The 16105-nt window shown below is 39.5% G+C and overlaps 1 protein-coding gene across 3 annotated transcripts in view; it reads right to left on the reverse strand.

Annotated features, from left to right (window-relative positions):
- Window positions 1–322: 322 nt before the first annotated feature.
- The window catches only part of LOC135697726 (sodium-dependent nutrient amino acid transporter 1-like), a 48352-nt gene continuing 32569 nt past the window's right edge, over window positions 323–16105 (reverse strand). For 2 of the 3 annotated variants that reach the window (XM_065217524.1, XM_065217523.1), the window contains exons 2-6: window positions 13726–14501; window positions 1890–2005; window positions 1564–1822; window positions 864–1507; window positions 323–803 (exon numbers count right to left, since the gene is read on the reverse strand). In XM_065217524.1, coding sequence (XP_065073596.1) covers window positions 556–803; window positions 864–1507; window positions 1564–1822; window positions 1890–2005; window positions 13726–14375 — 1917 coding nt within the window. In that variant the 5' untranslated portion in view covers window positions 14376–14501 and the 3' untranslated portion in view covers window positions 323–555. The remainder of the gene's footprint in view (window positions 804–863; window positions 1508–1563; window positions 1823–1889; window positions 2006–13725; window positions 14502–16105) is intronic. The other variant, XM_065217522.1, reaches the window with a different exon arrangement.

The raw sequence follows: 16105 nt of genomic DNA on the forward strand, positions 1-16105 counted from the left end.
AATAAAACCATCCGCACCATAGTTCCATTTTAATAAACTTTTAGACTTTTTCCACCCACACTTTAGCTTCCAATTAATTTCACAATCACGTAAGAAATCCCACAGTTTCTGCACAGTTTGTTCCGCGTACCCCTCCAAATTACCAAGTAGCATGCCGGCCCTGTGACACAGTTCAGGGGTCTCATGCTACTGAGCTAGATATCCGGGAGTCTTGGTTGAGCCACATAGGGTGAGTCTCATCTAGTCTCAAGCTACACTTTAAAGTAAAGAAGACAGTTACCATGAATAATGCGAGTGATTGAAATCTTCCATGCTTGGCTATAGCCCCCTAGTCCTCTCGTAATTACTCCAATAGATTCAGGAAAATATTTTATTGTTTAAGTTTATTGATTCAATAAGATCGAATCAGTTTATTTTAATGCCTTACTTGAGTTTTGCCATGATCAAGACAGAAATACTGATATTTGCATATTTTCAAAGTCATAAAAAATGATATTTTCTAATCTGTCGTTCTGCTTAAAAACTAATTTGTCCTAATCTTACTCTCACTTATACCTAATGGAAGACATTGTCAACTATTTTCCTTAGCAAACTTCTGTCAACGGGCAAGGTCTGTTCGTACTTGTATACCGTCTCGTGGTACTTTGCGTTCAGTTCTGGATCCTCTGGTCCCCAGTGGTGCATCGGTTTGAAACAATGCAAGATTCGATCCTTCCAACTTGGCTCTTTCCTCTTCATCAGCGCATAAACAGCCCAGGCCGGCAATTGAAGAACGCCGGCCGCAAAGACGCACCATCCAAAAGCTAAAGACCAATATTTGTTAGCAATTTCAGACGAACGAAACTGTAAATCAAACAACTCACCATACATTCCATCCGTGTAAACGTAGCCATTGAAGGTAATCGGTTTGTATGTTGCTACGTGATAGATCAAAATAGCAGTCAGTAAAATAGGTGTCACAAATCCCCAACATACTCTCCAGTACAGTCCGGTTTTGATTCCCAACATGAACTCGATATCCCGGCAGATTCGCCCAACTCCGTAGATCCAAGAGAACGTTATCATCTCAAACACAGCCAACACCAGTGCCACAAACGAAGCACCGTAGAAATCCAAGAAATCGAGCAAATACTGTCCGCCTGGAGTGGTGTAGATTATTCCGATTCCGAACCCAATGATCGCTATCACGAACGCCACCAGCGACGGCTTCAATTGGGGGAATCGATCCCGCACCACGGTCATGATGGTCGTTGCCATTCCAACGTTGCTTCCGATTCCGAGAACGAACAGCATCAGGAAGAAGGCACACGCGAAAAACTGTGGCCATAATGTGAACTTTGCTATTGCATCGGGATAGGTGATAAATGCTAGTCCAGCACCGCCTCGGACGACCTTGTCAATGTCCGGGGCATCCAGAACATGAGCCAAGTGGCCAATGATTCCAAAGACTATAAGTCCAGCGAGCATGGAAGTGCACGTGTCCAGGATGGACACGATGGTGACATCCCTGTAATTAGAAATAAGATGATAAATTAAAGATCAATGAAGAACCCAGATACTCACCGGTAGACATTATTCGAGAATCGATTGTACGACGAGTACATGATAACGTTTCCGAAACAGACAGTTAGTGAGAAGAACACCTGAGTCACAGCCGAGTACCACACCTTGGCTTCGAAGATTCGATCCCACTGTGGTTTGATGAAGTACAGCATTCCCCGGCCGGCACCCTCCAAGGTACAAGCCCGGATGAGCAGCACTAGCATCACAATGTATGGGAAGATTGCCAGGAAGTATGCCACTTTGCCGGAGCTTTTGATTCCTGCAAATTGAAATGTGTGTGCGTGTGTGAGTGAAAACGCTATAGTATAACTACATGTGGACGATACCTTTGATCAAGGTTAGACAAATACAAGTCCATGGTACTAGCAAGCATAGCACCAGCTTCCAGTCGGGAGCTCCAATGCCGTCGTCTATGGTATCAGCTTCGTTAAGAACCTCTTTTCTGTGGTAATAAATAATAAATAATAATAATCAATAAACATGTAAGCCGGTTAAATATTGCTTGACAATCAGTTCCCAGATGAGATTATGAATGAAAATGAAATTGATAAACGGAATATTGATTCCAGATTTGAAAATCAAGATTCTGTCCCTGTTTATTTAAGTATTGCAACCAAATTGGATTTCGGCACGGTAAGTGTTACTAAGTGTTCACTAAAAAGGTTTGTCCAGACTCTGCATCAGCACAACCAACTTTAAAGGATACAGCCCGAAGTAACGGTTCTCTGGATGAACCATCCACAATGCTGGAATTTTCAATGGCATTTCTTTCATCGAATAACACTGCTCAGGGAAGCGATAAGATCAAATTTGACCTTCTAAAAAACCTCCCCGATATCGCTCATTTATGGAATTCAATATAAATAGTTCCACCAGCATGGAGACAGGTTAAAGTAATAGCTATTCAAAAACCTGGGAAACCAACATCTGATCACAATTCTTACTGTCCGATCTCTATGTTATCATGCCTGAGGAAATTATTAGAATAAAATATCTTATTAAGACTTAAACATTGAATTGAACCAAACAATCTACTTTCAAATACGCAGTTTGGTTTCCGTAAAGGCCCACGCACATTAGATGCGGATCGGACGCGTTGCGGCAAAATCTATTGTCTAACTGTCAAATTTACGTCAACGAAACTCAAACGGATCTAATGTGGGTGCCCTTAAGAGTAAAGGAACAAGCAATTGTCTAACGATGCTTTCATCTGGTATTCAACTAGCCTTTGCGCACAAGAAGAAATTGGTTTCAGTCTTTTTGGCGCATTTGATTCAGTTTTCATAGACAAACTGTCAGACAATTTGCACAGTAGTGGATTACCTGGTATTTTAAATAATTGTCAGGAAAACAAATGACCTTCAATGTAGGTCAACTGACAACTTCTAGAATTAGCTACATGGGCTTACCCCAAAGGCAATGTTTAAGTCCCTTACTTTATAATTTCTATGTCAAAGATATTAATAACTGCTTGGATAATCGATGCACGCTTAGACAGCTTGAAATCGATGCCGTGGTTGCTCTGAGAGGTTCATGAGCAGAAATCTTGCAAAGACCATTGCAAAATTCCCTAAATAATCTGTCCTTCTGGGCAAGAAATTGAGGTATCGAGTTTTCACCGCAAAAACTGAATTGGTAGTATTTACAAGGAAGTGGTTTCCAGCACAACTGCGTTTAAATCTTTTGGACAGAGACATTACCCAATCTTTAACTTTCAAATACCTTGGAGCCTGGTTTGATTCAAAATGCACTTGGGTTACCCACATTACGTATTTGAAACGAAAGTGTCACAGATGATCAACTTTCTACGATCAATTTCCGGGACATGGTGGGGTGCTCACCCGGAAGACCTAATTAAACTGTATAAAACGACTATTCTTTCAGTTCTTGAGTATGGCTCGTTTACGTCTTTATCCGTTCATTCTATGAAATGAGCAAATCCAAGCCGTTAACTAGGAAACTTGGGCACTGAGTGAGTTCCGCTCGAGTTTCAGGTGGCTTAAATCACTGAGTGACTGAGTCAATGGTTGAGCAGGATTTTACTGGTTATGCTGTACGGATACGGAGACACGACAAAGAGAGGGAAAGAGGATTTTTATCGCTGCTTGCCGCAGTCAGCGTTTTTTTGTAATCCATTTATTTGTCAAGGCTCAAATGCGGTAGCTTTGCGGAGCCAAATTATTTTTCATTTAATTCAGTCAGCGTTCTGTTTCATTGGTGAAGGTTATTGTTGTTATTCTTACTGATGCAGATTTGCTGTCTTCACCTCTGTCTTCACCCACTTCAACAGTCTTATTCTCATCCATGGTATGGCAAAAATGTGCCAACCCCGGCGTGACGTTGAATCTATCTTCAGGTGTCGCCCCTTTGCACGCTTACTAATAAGTTGTTTAATTTCACTTGCCCCTTTCTCAACCAGGCTTGAAATATAAGCTCTTGTAAAGGGTTCCCCGGCGGCCTGGTATAGTGGTTTCAGAAGAGTTTTGGTACAATTCTAGTCCGGGAATCAAGAATAATGTTTGTTTTGTTGGTGTCAACCAATAATTTTACACTCGCGCTCGCATTGGATTTCTTCGTGGATGGCCTTTCTCCAGCGTCTTTTCTTTCGCAAAACCCCAAGCTTTAGGCCACCACAACGTGGTGTGACACCATGCGCCGCTTGTAGTTCTTCGATATGATTTTTTTTTGCTCATTTATGCATTTGGCGTCGGGATCAGCATTGCACCGAAAAACTGATCCTCCCTCCGCCAGTACTTTCTTCACGACACTCAACACTGACTACTCTTTTAGCGACTTACGCTTTGCCATCATCACACACGCACAAATACAGTCGATGATAAAAAAAAAAAGCACCCAGTCACAACTGCTTCACCGAACAGGTAGACTCACTCTGACCCAATTTGTCTCCACACTCTGACTCAGACCTCGAGTTAGATTCATGGTGAATCAGATCGACTAAGCTCAATGACTGAGAGAGAAAGAGAGAGAGAGAGAGAGAGAGTCTGGTTACACCATTTGAAAAATTCATGTAAATTTCTGCTAGGTATAGCGCACATAAATTTAACGCTAGATTTGGCATAAATTTTCACGATATTTCATGTTAATTTAAGTGCTATATCACATAAGTTAGCAATATTGTATGCAAGCTTGTAAACGATTTCGCTGTTTGAGTCAAGTATAGCTCAAAATTAAACGAAGGGAGATTTTACGCGATAGTTAAAATTCAGAATTTTTTCTGTGTTGATGAACATATTCTCATGATTTGTCTGTTCTCCCGCTGAGTTGAGTCGGAATATTTTTGTAATTGCCTCTTCCCTATTCGTAGTGAGAGCCTGGTACGAAAATGAACATTGTGAGTTGTATCTCTCAAATACTGGTAGTGATTGTTAATTGATGCGAATATTTGCATCATTGACTACAGTTCCCCCATTGACTATGATCTCTCCATGAAACAGGCTATTCAAGGAGTTCCAGATCAACTTTGACCTATCTCAATTACCCGTATTTTTACTGAAAGTACCAACAAGTCAATTGCAATAGAAGATTTTTCACTGATGGATCACGCATTGATGGCTCCATTGGATTCGGTGTCTTCAATGAATACTCAACCGCCTTTCGGAAACTTCAGGAACCTTGTTCCGTTTATGTTGCTGAGCTAGCAGCAATCAACTTCGCATTGGGGATGATTTTTGACATGCCCATAGATCTCGGATAGTCTCAGTTCGATTGAGGCTATTCGGTCGATGAAACAAGGTAGGCACTAATCTTATTTCCTTTCAAAGTTAAGGGAGAAGATGAGTTTGCTGGTCGAAAGATCACATATGATTACCTTTGGTATGGGTCCCCACACATCCCCACACAAGGCAGACTCTCTCGAAAAGGTGGGTGCACAACATGGCTAGATTTATGATAGAAGAATTTCACATGATGAATTTTTCCCATTCGTACGTCAGCGTTCTCTTTTAAGTTGGCATTTAGATTTGACAAGTAATTCTCTTGGGCGGTGGTTACATTCCATTATTCCAAATATTTCTTCGAGAGCGTGGTTCAATGGTCTAGATCAGGGCGTCACAATATCAGCTTCAATCGACCAAATCGATGCGACGAAGAGATTGCTGGCTTTCTTTTTCTGTTAAAGTCGAACAGCTTCGCAGCATTCTAGAACCTCAGTCGGCGTGCACAAACAAATGTTCAGTGTCAACGTCTCTCTTTCTCCCGTCGCTCCATTGGTCTTCCTTTCAAGCTTCGGTGAAACGGATGAGCGAAAGAGTGCTCGACTTTGATATTTTTCTCTTTCATGAAATACGTCAACAGAGGTTTCATGACGTATATGACGGAAAATGAAATTACATATTTAAAGCATTTCTCACGTAAAAACACTTGAAGATTACACGTAATATGTTTAATTTATCTTCCATCCACATATTTATCTAAAATAATTAACGATAACGGGACATAACGCATTTTAAACAAATTGAAATAGCGGTGATAGAGTGTTCGTGAAAGGGAATTGAAAGCCATAATGAGGTTTCGTTTAACTAGAAAATCGACGTTACTTACATTGAAAGCGATGAGCAAAGCAACGACGAGAAGATCCACAGCCAGCGTTTCCTTCTAAGCGTGCTTCTTTTTCATTATCATTTCTTGCTGATAGTCTAGCAAGGCGTTATAGAAATGAAGCGTTGAACACGTTTGTATGAGATAAACAAAACTCGAGTTCATTTTAGAGCTTCGAAAATGTAGAGCCCTGGTCTGGATGTATGTCGGGGCTTCATTCGCGTGATGTCAAGACTTATGTCCAACCAATGCTCGCTAGAGGCACATCTCTACAGAATAAACCTCGTTGATAGCAAAATATGTAGGTGTAGAACCGGTTATGATGACATCGATCATGCAGTTTGAGATTGCCCGGGTAATGACGCCTCCAGAGCATGACTGTTGGATACCCTAGTGGTCCGAGGTAGACAACCCTTCCGTGAAGTAAGAGATGTATTGGGAACCCGTGATCTTCCCTACCCCCTCTTTTCCAAACAATTTCCAGCCATTGTGTCCCAGTCTTATTTTCCTCCTGTCTCTGAGCTACTTGCCCTTGCCCAGCCAGGATAGTAGTCTAGTCTAGAGTAGTATCTGAAGGAAGAGTCAGAAAGCAGTTTCCTACCGCTCCTTCCAATCGAAATTGTGTCCCATTAATCTCAAGCCCACCACGAGTAATTGGTACCCAATACTAACCTAGAACTACTGCTGTTTCAAATGTTGATACAAACATTACTGATTTTTGGCTCCGCAAAGTGTCACACACGACTGAGCCTAGTAAATAAACGAACTAGTGAAAAAAAGTGTGATTATGTATTCAGTAGCTTACAATAAGAGCTATCAAGGTATATTTGGCATATAAATTTCACACAGAGAGCCAAAGCTGCCTCAGCCAAAAACGTCGAAAGCATCAAAACGAAGGCGTACTTCTTACAGACCTTCAACACTTAGTACAGCTAAGAGCTACAGCACACCAGATCAGCTAAGAATTGATGAACATGATTGACCACCCATGGTTTATCTTATGTTATTGCCACATCAGCTGAAATTACACATACAACCAATAGACGATGCTTGGGACTAGAATTCATCCTCAATGTGTAAAAACTGGTGATCTCAAACTAGGCAATACTAGTGCCGGCCGCACTCTCAGCGCCGTACTCTAGCGCACTAAAGCTTCATTTTGAAATCAGTATAGCATTGGAGGCGAACCAGCCCAAGGCTGAAAGCCTCCCTAATAAAGTTAAATAATAATAATAATAATCAGTATAGCATTTCCTATCAACTCTGAAAACCGTAAACTTCACGTACGAAGTAACAACACACTTTAATAGCATCATATTGCGGGGTTACTAGTGTAATAGGATGCTTTGTTAATTGTTCATTAACTTGATTGCTTGTAATACTTATGAATATTTTAGGTGGACAAAAAGGCGAACTAAGAGGTGGACGCCTGAGCTTTTCCAAATTTATATCGCTGTGAAGCAACTGCAAACTCTAGAGGGAATTTATATCTGTAACTGAAACCAGTTCGATTTTGTTTGCCAACCTGGTTAAAATGTCATATTTAGTTATCTTAAAGATGAATCGTCCAGCTCAAACCTTTTTAGGGGTAAGAGGTGGGACCATCATCATCATTTAATTGAATGTAAAAAACTATGTTTATTAATATAAATATAATTGTACATCAATTCGCACTATTACGCTTTCAATCTACCAACAAAGTATGCAGTGAAACATCACCTTTTTATTGCTGCAAGAAGTATACACTGAAACCTCTATTTACGAACCAAACTGGAGGCTCGTAAATTGAATCGGTGCGTAACAAAAAACCTCGTTATTTGGGATTTACTTCGTTAAAAAGCTTTTTAATAATATTGTCAAATATGGGTATTTTTGGAATGGGGATGACGTGAAGGAACCGGAAATCTATGTCTGAAGTCATTTTGAAATCCAAGATGGTAGCTTCCGGTTACAGCAAAACTGGGAAATTCTGTCAAATTCCCCACAATATGGGTATTTTTGGAATGGGGGTGATATTGTGTGGTATTTCACAACATTTAAAAGTTTTTTTGAAACTGCACACCTAGAAATAATTTATTTTACACGTTACGGAATCCATCTTTGGCCTAAAGGATAAGACGCAAACAAATATGTTATGTAAAATTAAGTGCAGTGAGACTGAAAAGTTCGTTGCTCGACGAAAAGTACGTCTGATTGAGTTGAATTTTGCGTCTGTTATGACTCAATTTTATGTCAAAATTAACGCTCGTATATATCAGTCGCAGAGCACCTACATTTACATGATTTTTTCTAAGTGTGTGGAAGATGGCTTTTGAATTTCAAAATGGCGTTAGATATCGATTTTCAGTCCCTACATGTCATCAACATTTCAGAAATACTCATATTGTGAGGTATTTGCAGTATTTTACAGTTTTTCTGTAACCGGAAGCCACCATATTGGTTTTAAAATGGCGCCAAACATCGATTTCCGGTCCCAACACGTCACCCCGATTCCAAAAATACCCATATTGTGGGGTATTTGATAGTATTTTCAAGTTTTTCTGTAACCAGAAGCCACCATGTTGAATTTAAAAATGGCATCAGGCATCAATTTAGATTCCTACACGTCACCCTGATTACAAAAATACCCATTTTGTGGAGTATTCGACATTATTTTCCATTTTTTTTTGTAACTGGAAGACGCCATCATGGATTTTACGGAAATTGGGGTCAGACATGGATTTCCGGTTCCACGAACTCCCGATTGCAAAAATACTCATATTACGGACTATTTGACAGTATTTCTCAGTTTTTCTAAAACCTAAAGCCACCTTCTTGTGTTTCAAACTTACGTCAGACGTGGATTTCCGGTCTCTACACGTTACCCCATATTTTGGGGTATTTGATAGTATTTCCCTAACTGCCACGTTGGATTTAAAAATGGTGTCAGACGTCGATTTCAGATCCGACTACACGTCACCACCCAAGTAACATTTTAAGTTTTATGAAATACTGCAAAGCAACTATAAAACAACATTCATAAAACCCTGGTCAAGGCTATTTTGTCATTAATGCATCCACCATAACCTCATTAAGGCTAGAATATGTCTAGTTAGCCCACGCTGGAGAAGGTTCTGAAGGGTGTATTCTCGAAGCTCTTCAAGATTGATTTACTGCAAAAGGTTGTATGACGAACGCATTGAGAACCATTTGAAAGCTACAATAAAAGCTATTTAGCAACAATAAAAACCCTTTCCGAGCCATTTCTCCTAGCCGCATGCTGAATCCACTAGGAAAGCATCAATCAAGATAGAAAAGGATTTATGAATCTGATCTTATCAAAATTAGTAAAATAGAAACTGATGGTATAAAAATCTTGTTGAATATCCAAATTTATTGCAATAGTTCTCATTAAGCGGCCTTGTTTTAAGTGCCATATTAAATTTTATGTGAAATGTACGTGAAAACATCAAAAAAATTAAGTCCACCCTCGTAAAACGTCGATTTGACTAATTATTTAACATTGAAAAAAAAAAAGTATATTTTTAAGATCGAGCTTGACCAAGATTTTTTTATTATTTTCGCATTTAAATGATTGCTTATTGCTAAATTTACCAAAATATAGTTATATCTAAGGAAATATTGATTGAAAATCGAAGATTGTAAAAAACAAGCAAACTAATTGTAACATGGCGGTGGCATAAAAGTTGATTTTCATGGGTCATTTGTGAAAAAGTTGTTTTGCTTTCAAGAATTCCTTAACAAATCAATAAGGTTTTAAAATGGCTTTTATGAAGAAAACTTGCAGGCTGAATTGTATTTATCCAAAGCCATTTTGCTTGATGCTCACCCGTTCAGATTTATGGCAGCATTTATGGAGGCAAAGTTGCCTGCAAAAAGTTAAACGTCAAAGTTTGTTTATCTTTCGATAGTTGCGCTGTGAGATCCAGGATTCTTCCAGGCGGTTTTATCCCGATGGTTACTCAGATAGTTTGCGATACTGTTTTACAACATTTCACATTTCGAACAGCTGGAAGCGCAAACGTTCCCGAAAAAGATCCCCTTCTTCCGGATGGTTACAGAAGTGCACCATCCAATGATGCAGGGATGTACGCTTGAATGAAATGATCAAAGAGTTGATTCTTTCGCCGAATAAAATCGCTGCTTTGGATCGGAAACCAGCTAATCTCCGCTAACTAACAGTTTCAGTGGTTTGCTATCGGTTGTTATTCCGATTGTCATCGCAAGATCTGGAGAAGGCTGGTATGTTTTTCAACTTTCGACAATGTTTTATGAGTTCGAGGGCCCCGCTCACTTTACTCTTCTCCGACAGATGGTCAGTCGTTGCTGTTAGGCTGGTTCTTCTAAAGAAGTAAATTTATCATCTATCCTTCGAGATTTCCTTGTCATAAATTTGGCATTTATTAACTATTAGGAACCATCTTTTAAGCTCAATTTGTAAACAGAGTAATTGGGGAGTTAATGATGCACTTTAAAAAGCCTAAAAAGCAACAATAAATGCTTTTTTCTCTAATGCAAAACCTAATGGTTTTATCGTTGCTTTTATAATGATAGAACACGTTTATAAAGTATTTTATCATGACATTAATAAACAATCGCTAAAGACGTTTATGCTTGAATTACTGAACAGTTTTAAGGAGGGATTGAAAACTGTTTTAAATTTATTTTTAAAGCAAGACAGTTTTTGACTTTCTTGCCAGACTATAAAAGGTTTTTAAAACAGCAAAAAGCTGAATTACTAAGCAGGAATGTTTTACACTTTGAAATGCTATATTTAAACTAAATGGATTGTTCATTACCGTTATAAAACCATCATAAATCAGAGTGGATGCTAAATGGTTACTGAATTGTTACTTGGGCATGATTCCAAAAATACCCATATTGTGGAGTATTCGACAGTATTTTCCAATTTTTCTGTGACCGATAGCTGCCATCTTGGATTTCAAAAATGGCATCTGACATCGATTTTCGGTCCCTTCACGCCACACCGATTCCAAAAATACCCATATTGTGAGGTATGTGACAGTATTTCCAAGTTTTTCTCTGTACGGAAACCACCATCTTGGATTTAAAAATGGCATCAAACATCGATTTCCAGGCAACTTTCACCAAAACAACTGCACTGAAAAAAAAAAAATCTTTTATTTGATATTTTGAATTTAAATTATTAAATTGAAAATTTATTTTTGAAATTTTAATGTCTCGATATAAGTACGTATGCACTTTTATTTTAAATTTTGAAATTTTACTAGGTAAACATTAACATTGAACATATAACAATTTAACATTCCATATGAAACGTTCTAATTCTCTAATCTGAAATGAAAATTAGTTGTCAGCATGTAGTAGCTGAAATTCAATGTTTAAAAACATTGAATTATTATAATTTAAATGAAAGCAAGTAATAGGCAAACATTTATCATTTATTATGTGTCTTATAAAACTAAAAAATCATCACTTTGCACTTTACATTTTAAAATTCACATTCATCAATCAACATTTAAAATCTACCATTTGACAGTAAACGTTTAATATGTAGTAAACAGTGATGGAAAAAATCAAAAAATCAAAAATCAGGTACGGCCAAAAATCACTTCTGATCTTGAGATCAACAAAATCACAAACAGAAAATCACGGCTGATTTTATCTTAGCTGATCTTGAGAGTAGCAAAATCACAAAGCACAAAACCAAGGATGATTTTAACCTTAGCTGATTTTGAGGTTACAAAAAACCAAACGGAAAATCAATAGTTTGGTATTTCAGTCAAAGTAAAAAACCGACTTCCACCGGCATTTTGGAATTCAAGATGGTGGACCAAAATACAATATGGCGGCCCCCGGACAGGGAATATTCATCTAAGCCCATGCAATATGGATATCTACGCAATGGGCTCGATGAGGGGAAGCGAAAAATTGACATCCGCCGCCATTTTGGAATCCAATATGGCGGACCAAAATCCAATATGGCAGAACAAAATCCAATATGGCGGCCCCCGGACTAAAAATAAGCATTAAACCCATGCAATATGGGTACCTACGTAATGAACTCGATGAGGTGAAGTGGAAAATTGACATCCGCCGCCATTTTGGAATCCAATATGGCGGACCAAAATCCAATATGGCGGAACAAAATCCAATATGGCGGCCCCCGGACAGGGAATATGCATCTAAACCCATGCAATATGAGTATCTACGAAATGAGCTCGATGAGGGGAAGTGTAAATCGAAAAATTGGATGTGCATAACTTATGATAAATTCAGTGCCAACATTTCAAAGGGGCGTAATTGCTTTTGTAAACAATGGCTTTAGCCGTCGAATTTTCGCAAATTAAAGCCTACCCCTCCAAATTACCAATGCTAGCTGGTACAGGAAACATTCATCTACCTGCTGGTGCTATTCATTTTTATGGGTGAGCTTTCATTTGCGAGAAATCGACGACAAATGCAAATGGTTTTATATTTACAAATGAAATTACGCCCTTTTGAAATGTTGGCACTGAATTTATAAAACAGTCTTGTTAAAAAAAAAGTTGTTTTGTGTGTTAATTGGGCTAAATAGTCTAGAAACACTAAAAATCACAGTCTGAACACTCTCAAATACATCTTTCGGTTACCTTAAAAATGTCCCCAGGTCTGGAAAAATTTCTCATCGATTCATTCAGTTAATCGTCTTCAAGCCGACCACCCCGTCCGATATTCAACATTTCGGAAGAAGTTATAATGAATTGATTGATTTCCTTTATTAAGAAGATGTTCAGCCGCAGGCTGGTTCATCCCTTGAAATTATTATGATATACACAGATAAAATTTTTAATAGTGGTATAAACATTCATTCACGTAAACTTGTATTTCATTTCACGCATCCGAGCAACTTGCAAACAGTGTTGTTTACAACAATGGGCTTTTGTAAACAACATTTGCTACATTGCATGAAATGTCTCAGAACTTTACATGATATATAATGTTAACTTATATGATATGTGACGCTCCATTTATGTACATCATATTGAACAGAAATTTACACTACTTTTTCGAACTGTGTATATATTTTATAATATCATAGGAAAGCTTGAACATACTGAGAGGTAAGCACATATCATCGGTAAGAGACGTGTGTGTGAGAAAATTTGCGAAAAAATCTAAGGTCACCGGTGGGATTCGAACCCACAATTCGCATTCAGTACACGGGTGCATAGCCAATTATACAACGGTGGACCTATGGTCTACGGATGTATTTGGCTAATGACATTTGAGTTTCGAATCCGTTCCCCACCCTAGTCTTTTTGCGCAAGCGTTCTCTGATACACAACTCAAATCTTTGCGGGGTTTAATTAAGGAATGTTCCCTTTAATTAATCCTAGGGTACGGCAAAACTTGGCTTCAATTAGCTCATCACGAAAGTTCGGAACTTCTCTTCTCATCGGAGATTATTGGCATCAATTCAATGGACGCTGCAGTACAGGTGCAGATGCTCGTACACACCAAACATCAATGCTGCTTATGTCAAAGTCCATCTGCAGTCTGCACCTAACAAGTAGACATTTTTGCCATCGATGCCCACATTTAGGAACCCTTCCCAGCAAAATATTTACTTTTCATACTCACACAAAGAACAGCTCCGCCGACGACACCTTCTTTTCGGTTATATTTTCCGCGAAATTGACCGCCAACCGTGAGTCGATACACGTCGTATTCCAGCCGTCCCGGCATTCGCTCCACGGCAACGGATCACCGAACGACGCTATCAGGTATCGCATCGTGACGCCCATCAACGACGCGTAGTACGTCATCACGATGAACGTCGAGTAGGTCTGCCCGTAGCCGATGCCACGCATGGCCGGCGATGCGTCGTACACATCGATGCATCCCCGGCTGGAAAACTGTCCGATCAGCATCTCCAGGTAGTAGATGGGTCGCCCCACCAGCAGTAGCACGATCAGATAGGGTATCACAAAGGCCCCGCCACCGTTCTCCAGGGCCGTGAACGGAAACCGCCATACGTTGCCCAAGCCCACCGACAGGGCGATGCACGACAGAAGGAACTCGATATCTTTGCCCCATTTGTCCCGTTGCGTTTTGTTGGGGATGTTCTTGACCAGAGTCATTGCGGTGGGGTGAGGCCCGACACCGTTGTCCGGTTGCTTGCAGAACGGTACAGCGGTGAAGCGTGATGGTTTTTTCTCGTGGTAGCTACGATCCGGTTCTAGATCCTGAGGGTCACCATCGTGAACGTATGCTGGATTGAATTGTGCCATGTTTGGGATCGATGAGATATTAGGTTCACAAATTGTTTAACACTGGTGGAAGGCTACTACACTTGTGTGCGACTACCGATTCGCGAGGAGCAATTTATGTTAAGATCTTCTACGGGGAATCACTAGCTAAATAGAATTGTTGTTAACGATAGGAAATTGATGGCGTAATAAATAGTGATAAGCTGCAGCATAGGGTGTTGGAAGCTATTTTCCAGTTTAGGGTGGATTCCGGTTCTAATTAGGTGCCTAATCAATCATCATCAGACTACGTTCATGGACAGCATATTATTGACCATGGCTATGCGAAAGTGGCTGTCTTCGGGAAAATTGCACAAGTCATTGAACCCTTCAGACATTTGGAGAGAATGTCAATAAGGCTTTGAAAATATGCTTACCCCCTAGAAAGGGTAAATTTAGTTCGTAGTAACAATAGCATCATACATGAATCGTCACTAAAAGCTCCGATAAATTCACCGACCTGTGGCTAGTGTAATATTAAAAATCCACATTGATCCACCGGGCAAGTGTATGTAACCTTTGTTACCCACAAGAATCTCGTTTTTGATATTATCTTGAGAAAATTAGGCACTAAGTATTGATTTTATTTGTCTCGGATTCAGTTCCTTCCGGGGTTCCTAAAACATGCCAGAGTGGTTTTGGGCATTTTAAATGACTACCATGGATATAGGACCTATTCTGAAATCCAGCAAGATGGCATATTTTCTATAAACACATGATTGTATGCAATTTAGAGAAAATCGTAGATCTCTAGGTCTACTTTCAGGAAATGACCATTTTCCCGGTGAATCCGATTTCTTGCAGAGCCACCTCTCACTGGTTTTCCCGTCCCGACTGGCCAACCACAGGTCCAATCGGATCCCTGTCTTTTTCGTTCAAAAGTAGATAGTCATACCTTTCAAATAGTGGCTCAATCTTAAAATTGGGTAACCAAATTGCCGGGTTATTGGATAGCCAAACAAAAATCGACACGCATTTCGCTCGGGACTTTCCCGGGTTTTTTCAGTTCCGGCTGGCCAACCACAGGACCAATCGGGTTTTTATCTGTACTCAATGAAAGTAGATAGCCATACCTTCCGAATGGTGGCTGAATCGATCGATCATTGCATTGTTCATAGCCAGCCATGTCAACCATGAATCGACACGCATTTTGCCGCCTTGAGGAAGTTTCGTTGGCTTGGGGTTATGTCCGTTAATTTACATGTTTTCAGATTGGCAAAAAGTTAAAAAAAAGATTGGAAAAAGACAAAATTTCACAACACTTACTGTGTAGGTGGTGAACTCTCAGTGTTGCGCCCCTCCACTGACTCTTACACTTTTACGATGCGCTCATCCTATCTCATAAGTATGAATGGAGATTCGACCGTAGTGAAAATTTGGGTGGTATTCGGCTTGCAGTCTTTTGAATTTAGAACAAACAGTTACATTTTGTCCAACGGCATCGCAACGTTGGACAGAATTTAACCATTTTGTTCTAAATTAAATAAAGACTGCTTAGCCGATTATCACCAAAATAGTCCATAAGGGTAGCGTTAAAAAGAAAGATATGTCGCATCAAATTCTTACTCTTTATCCATGTATACAGAAATTCCTCGCAGATTAAATGTTTACAAATGAAACAAGCAACAACTGAGACCATCCCCTCCTCCATCTCTGGCGTTGCTTGTTGCCTATTATAAATGCAATCGGTCTATAGTTTTGCATCAGCCTGA

The sequence above is a fragment of the Ochlerotatus camptorhynchus genome, unplaced genomic scaffold (assembly GCF_037179485.1).
Source record: "Ochlerotatus camptorhynchus isolate MF236.1 unplaced genomic scaffold, CSIRO-AGI_Acam_v1.1 ptg000077l, whole genome shotgun sequence".
NCBI lineage: Eukaryota > Metazoa > Arthropoda > Insecta > Diptera > Culicidae > Ochlerotatus > Ochlerotatus camptorhynchus.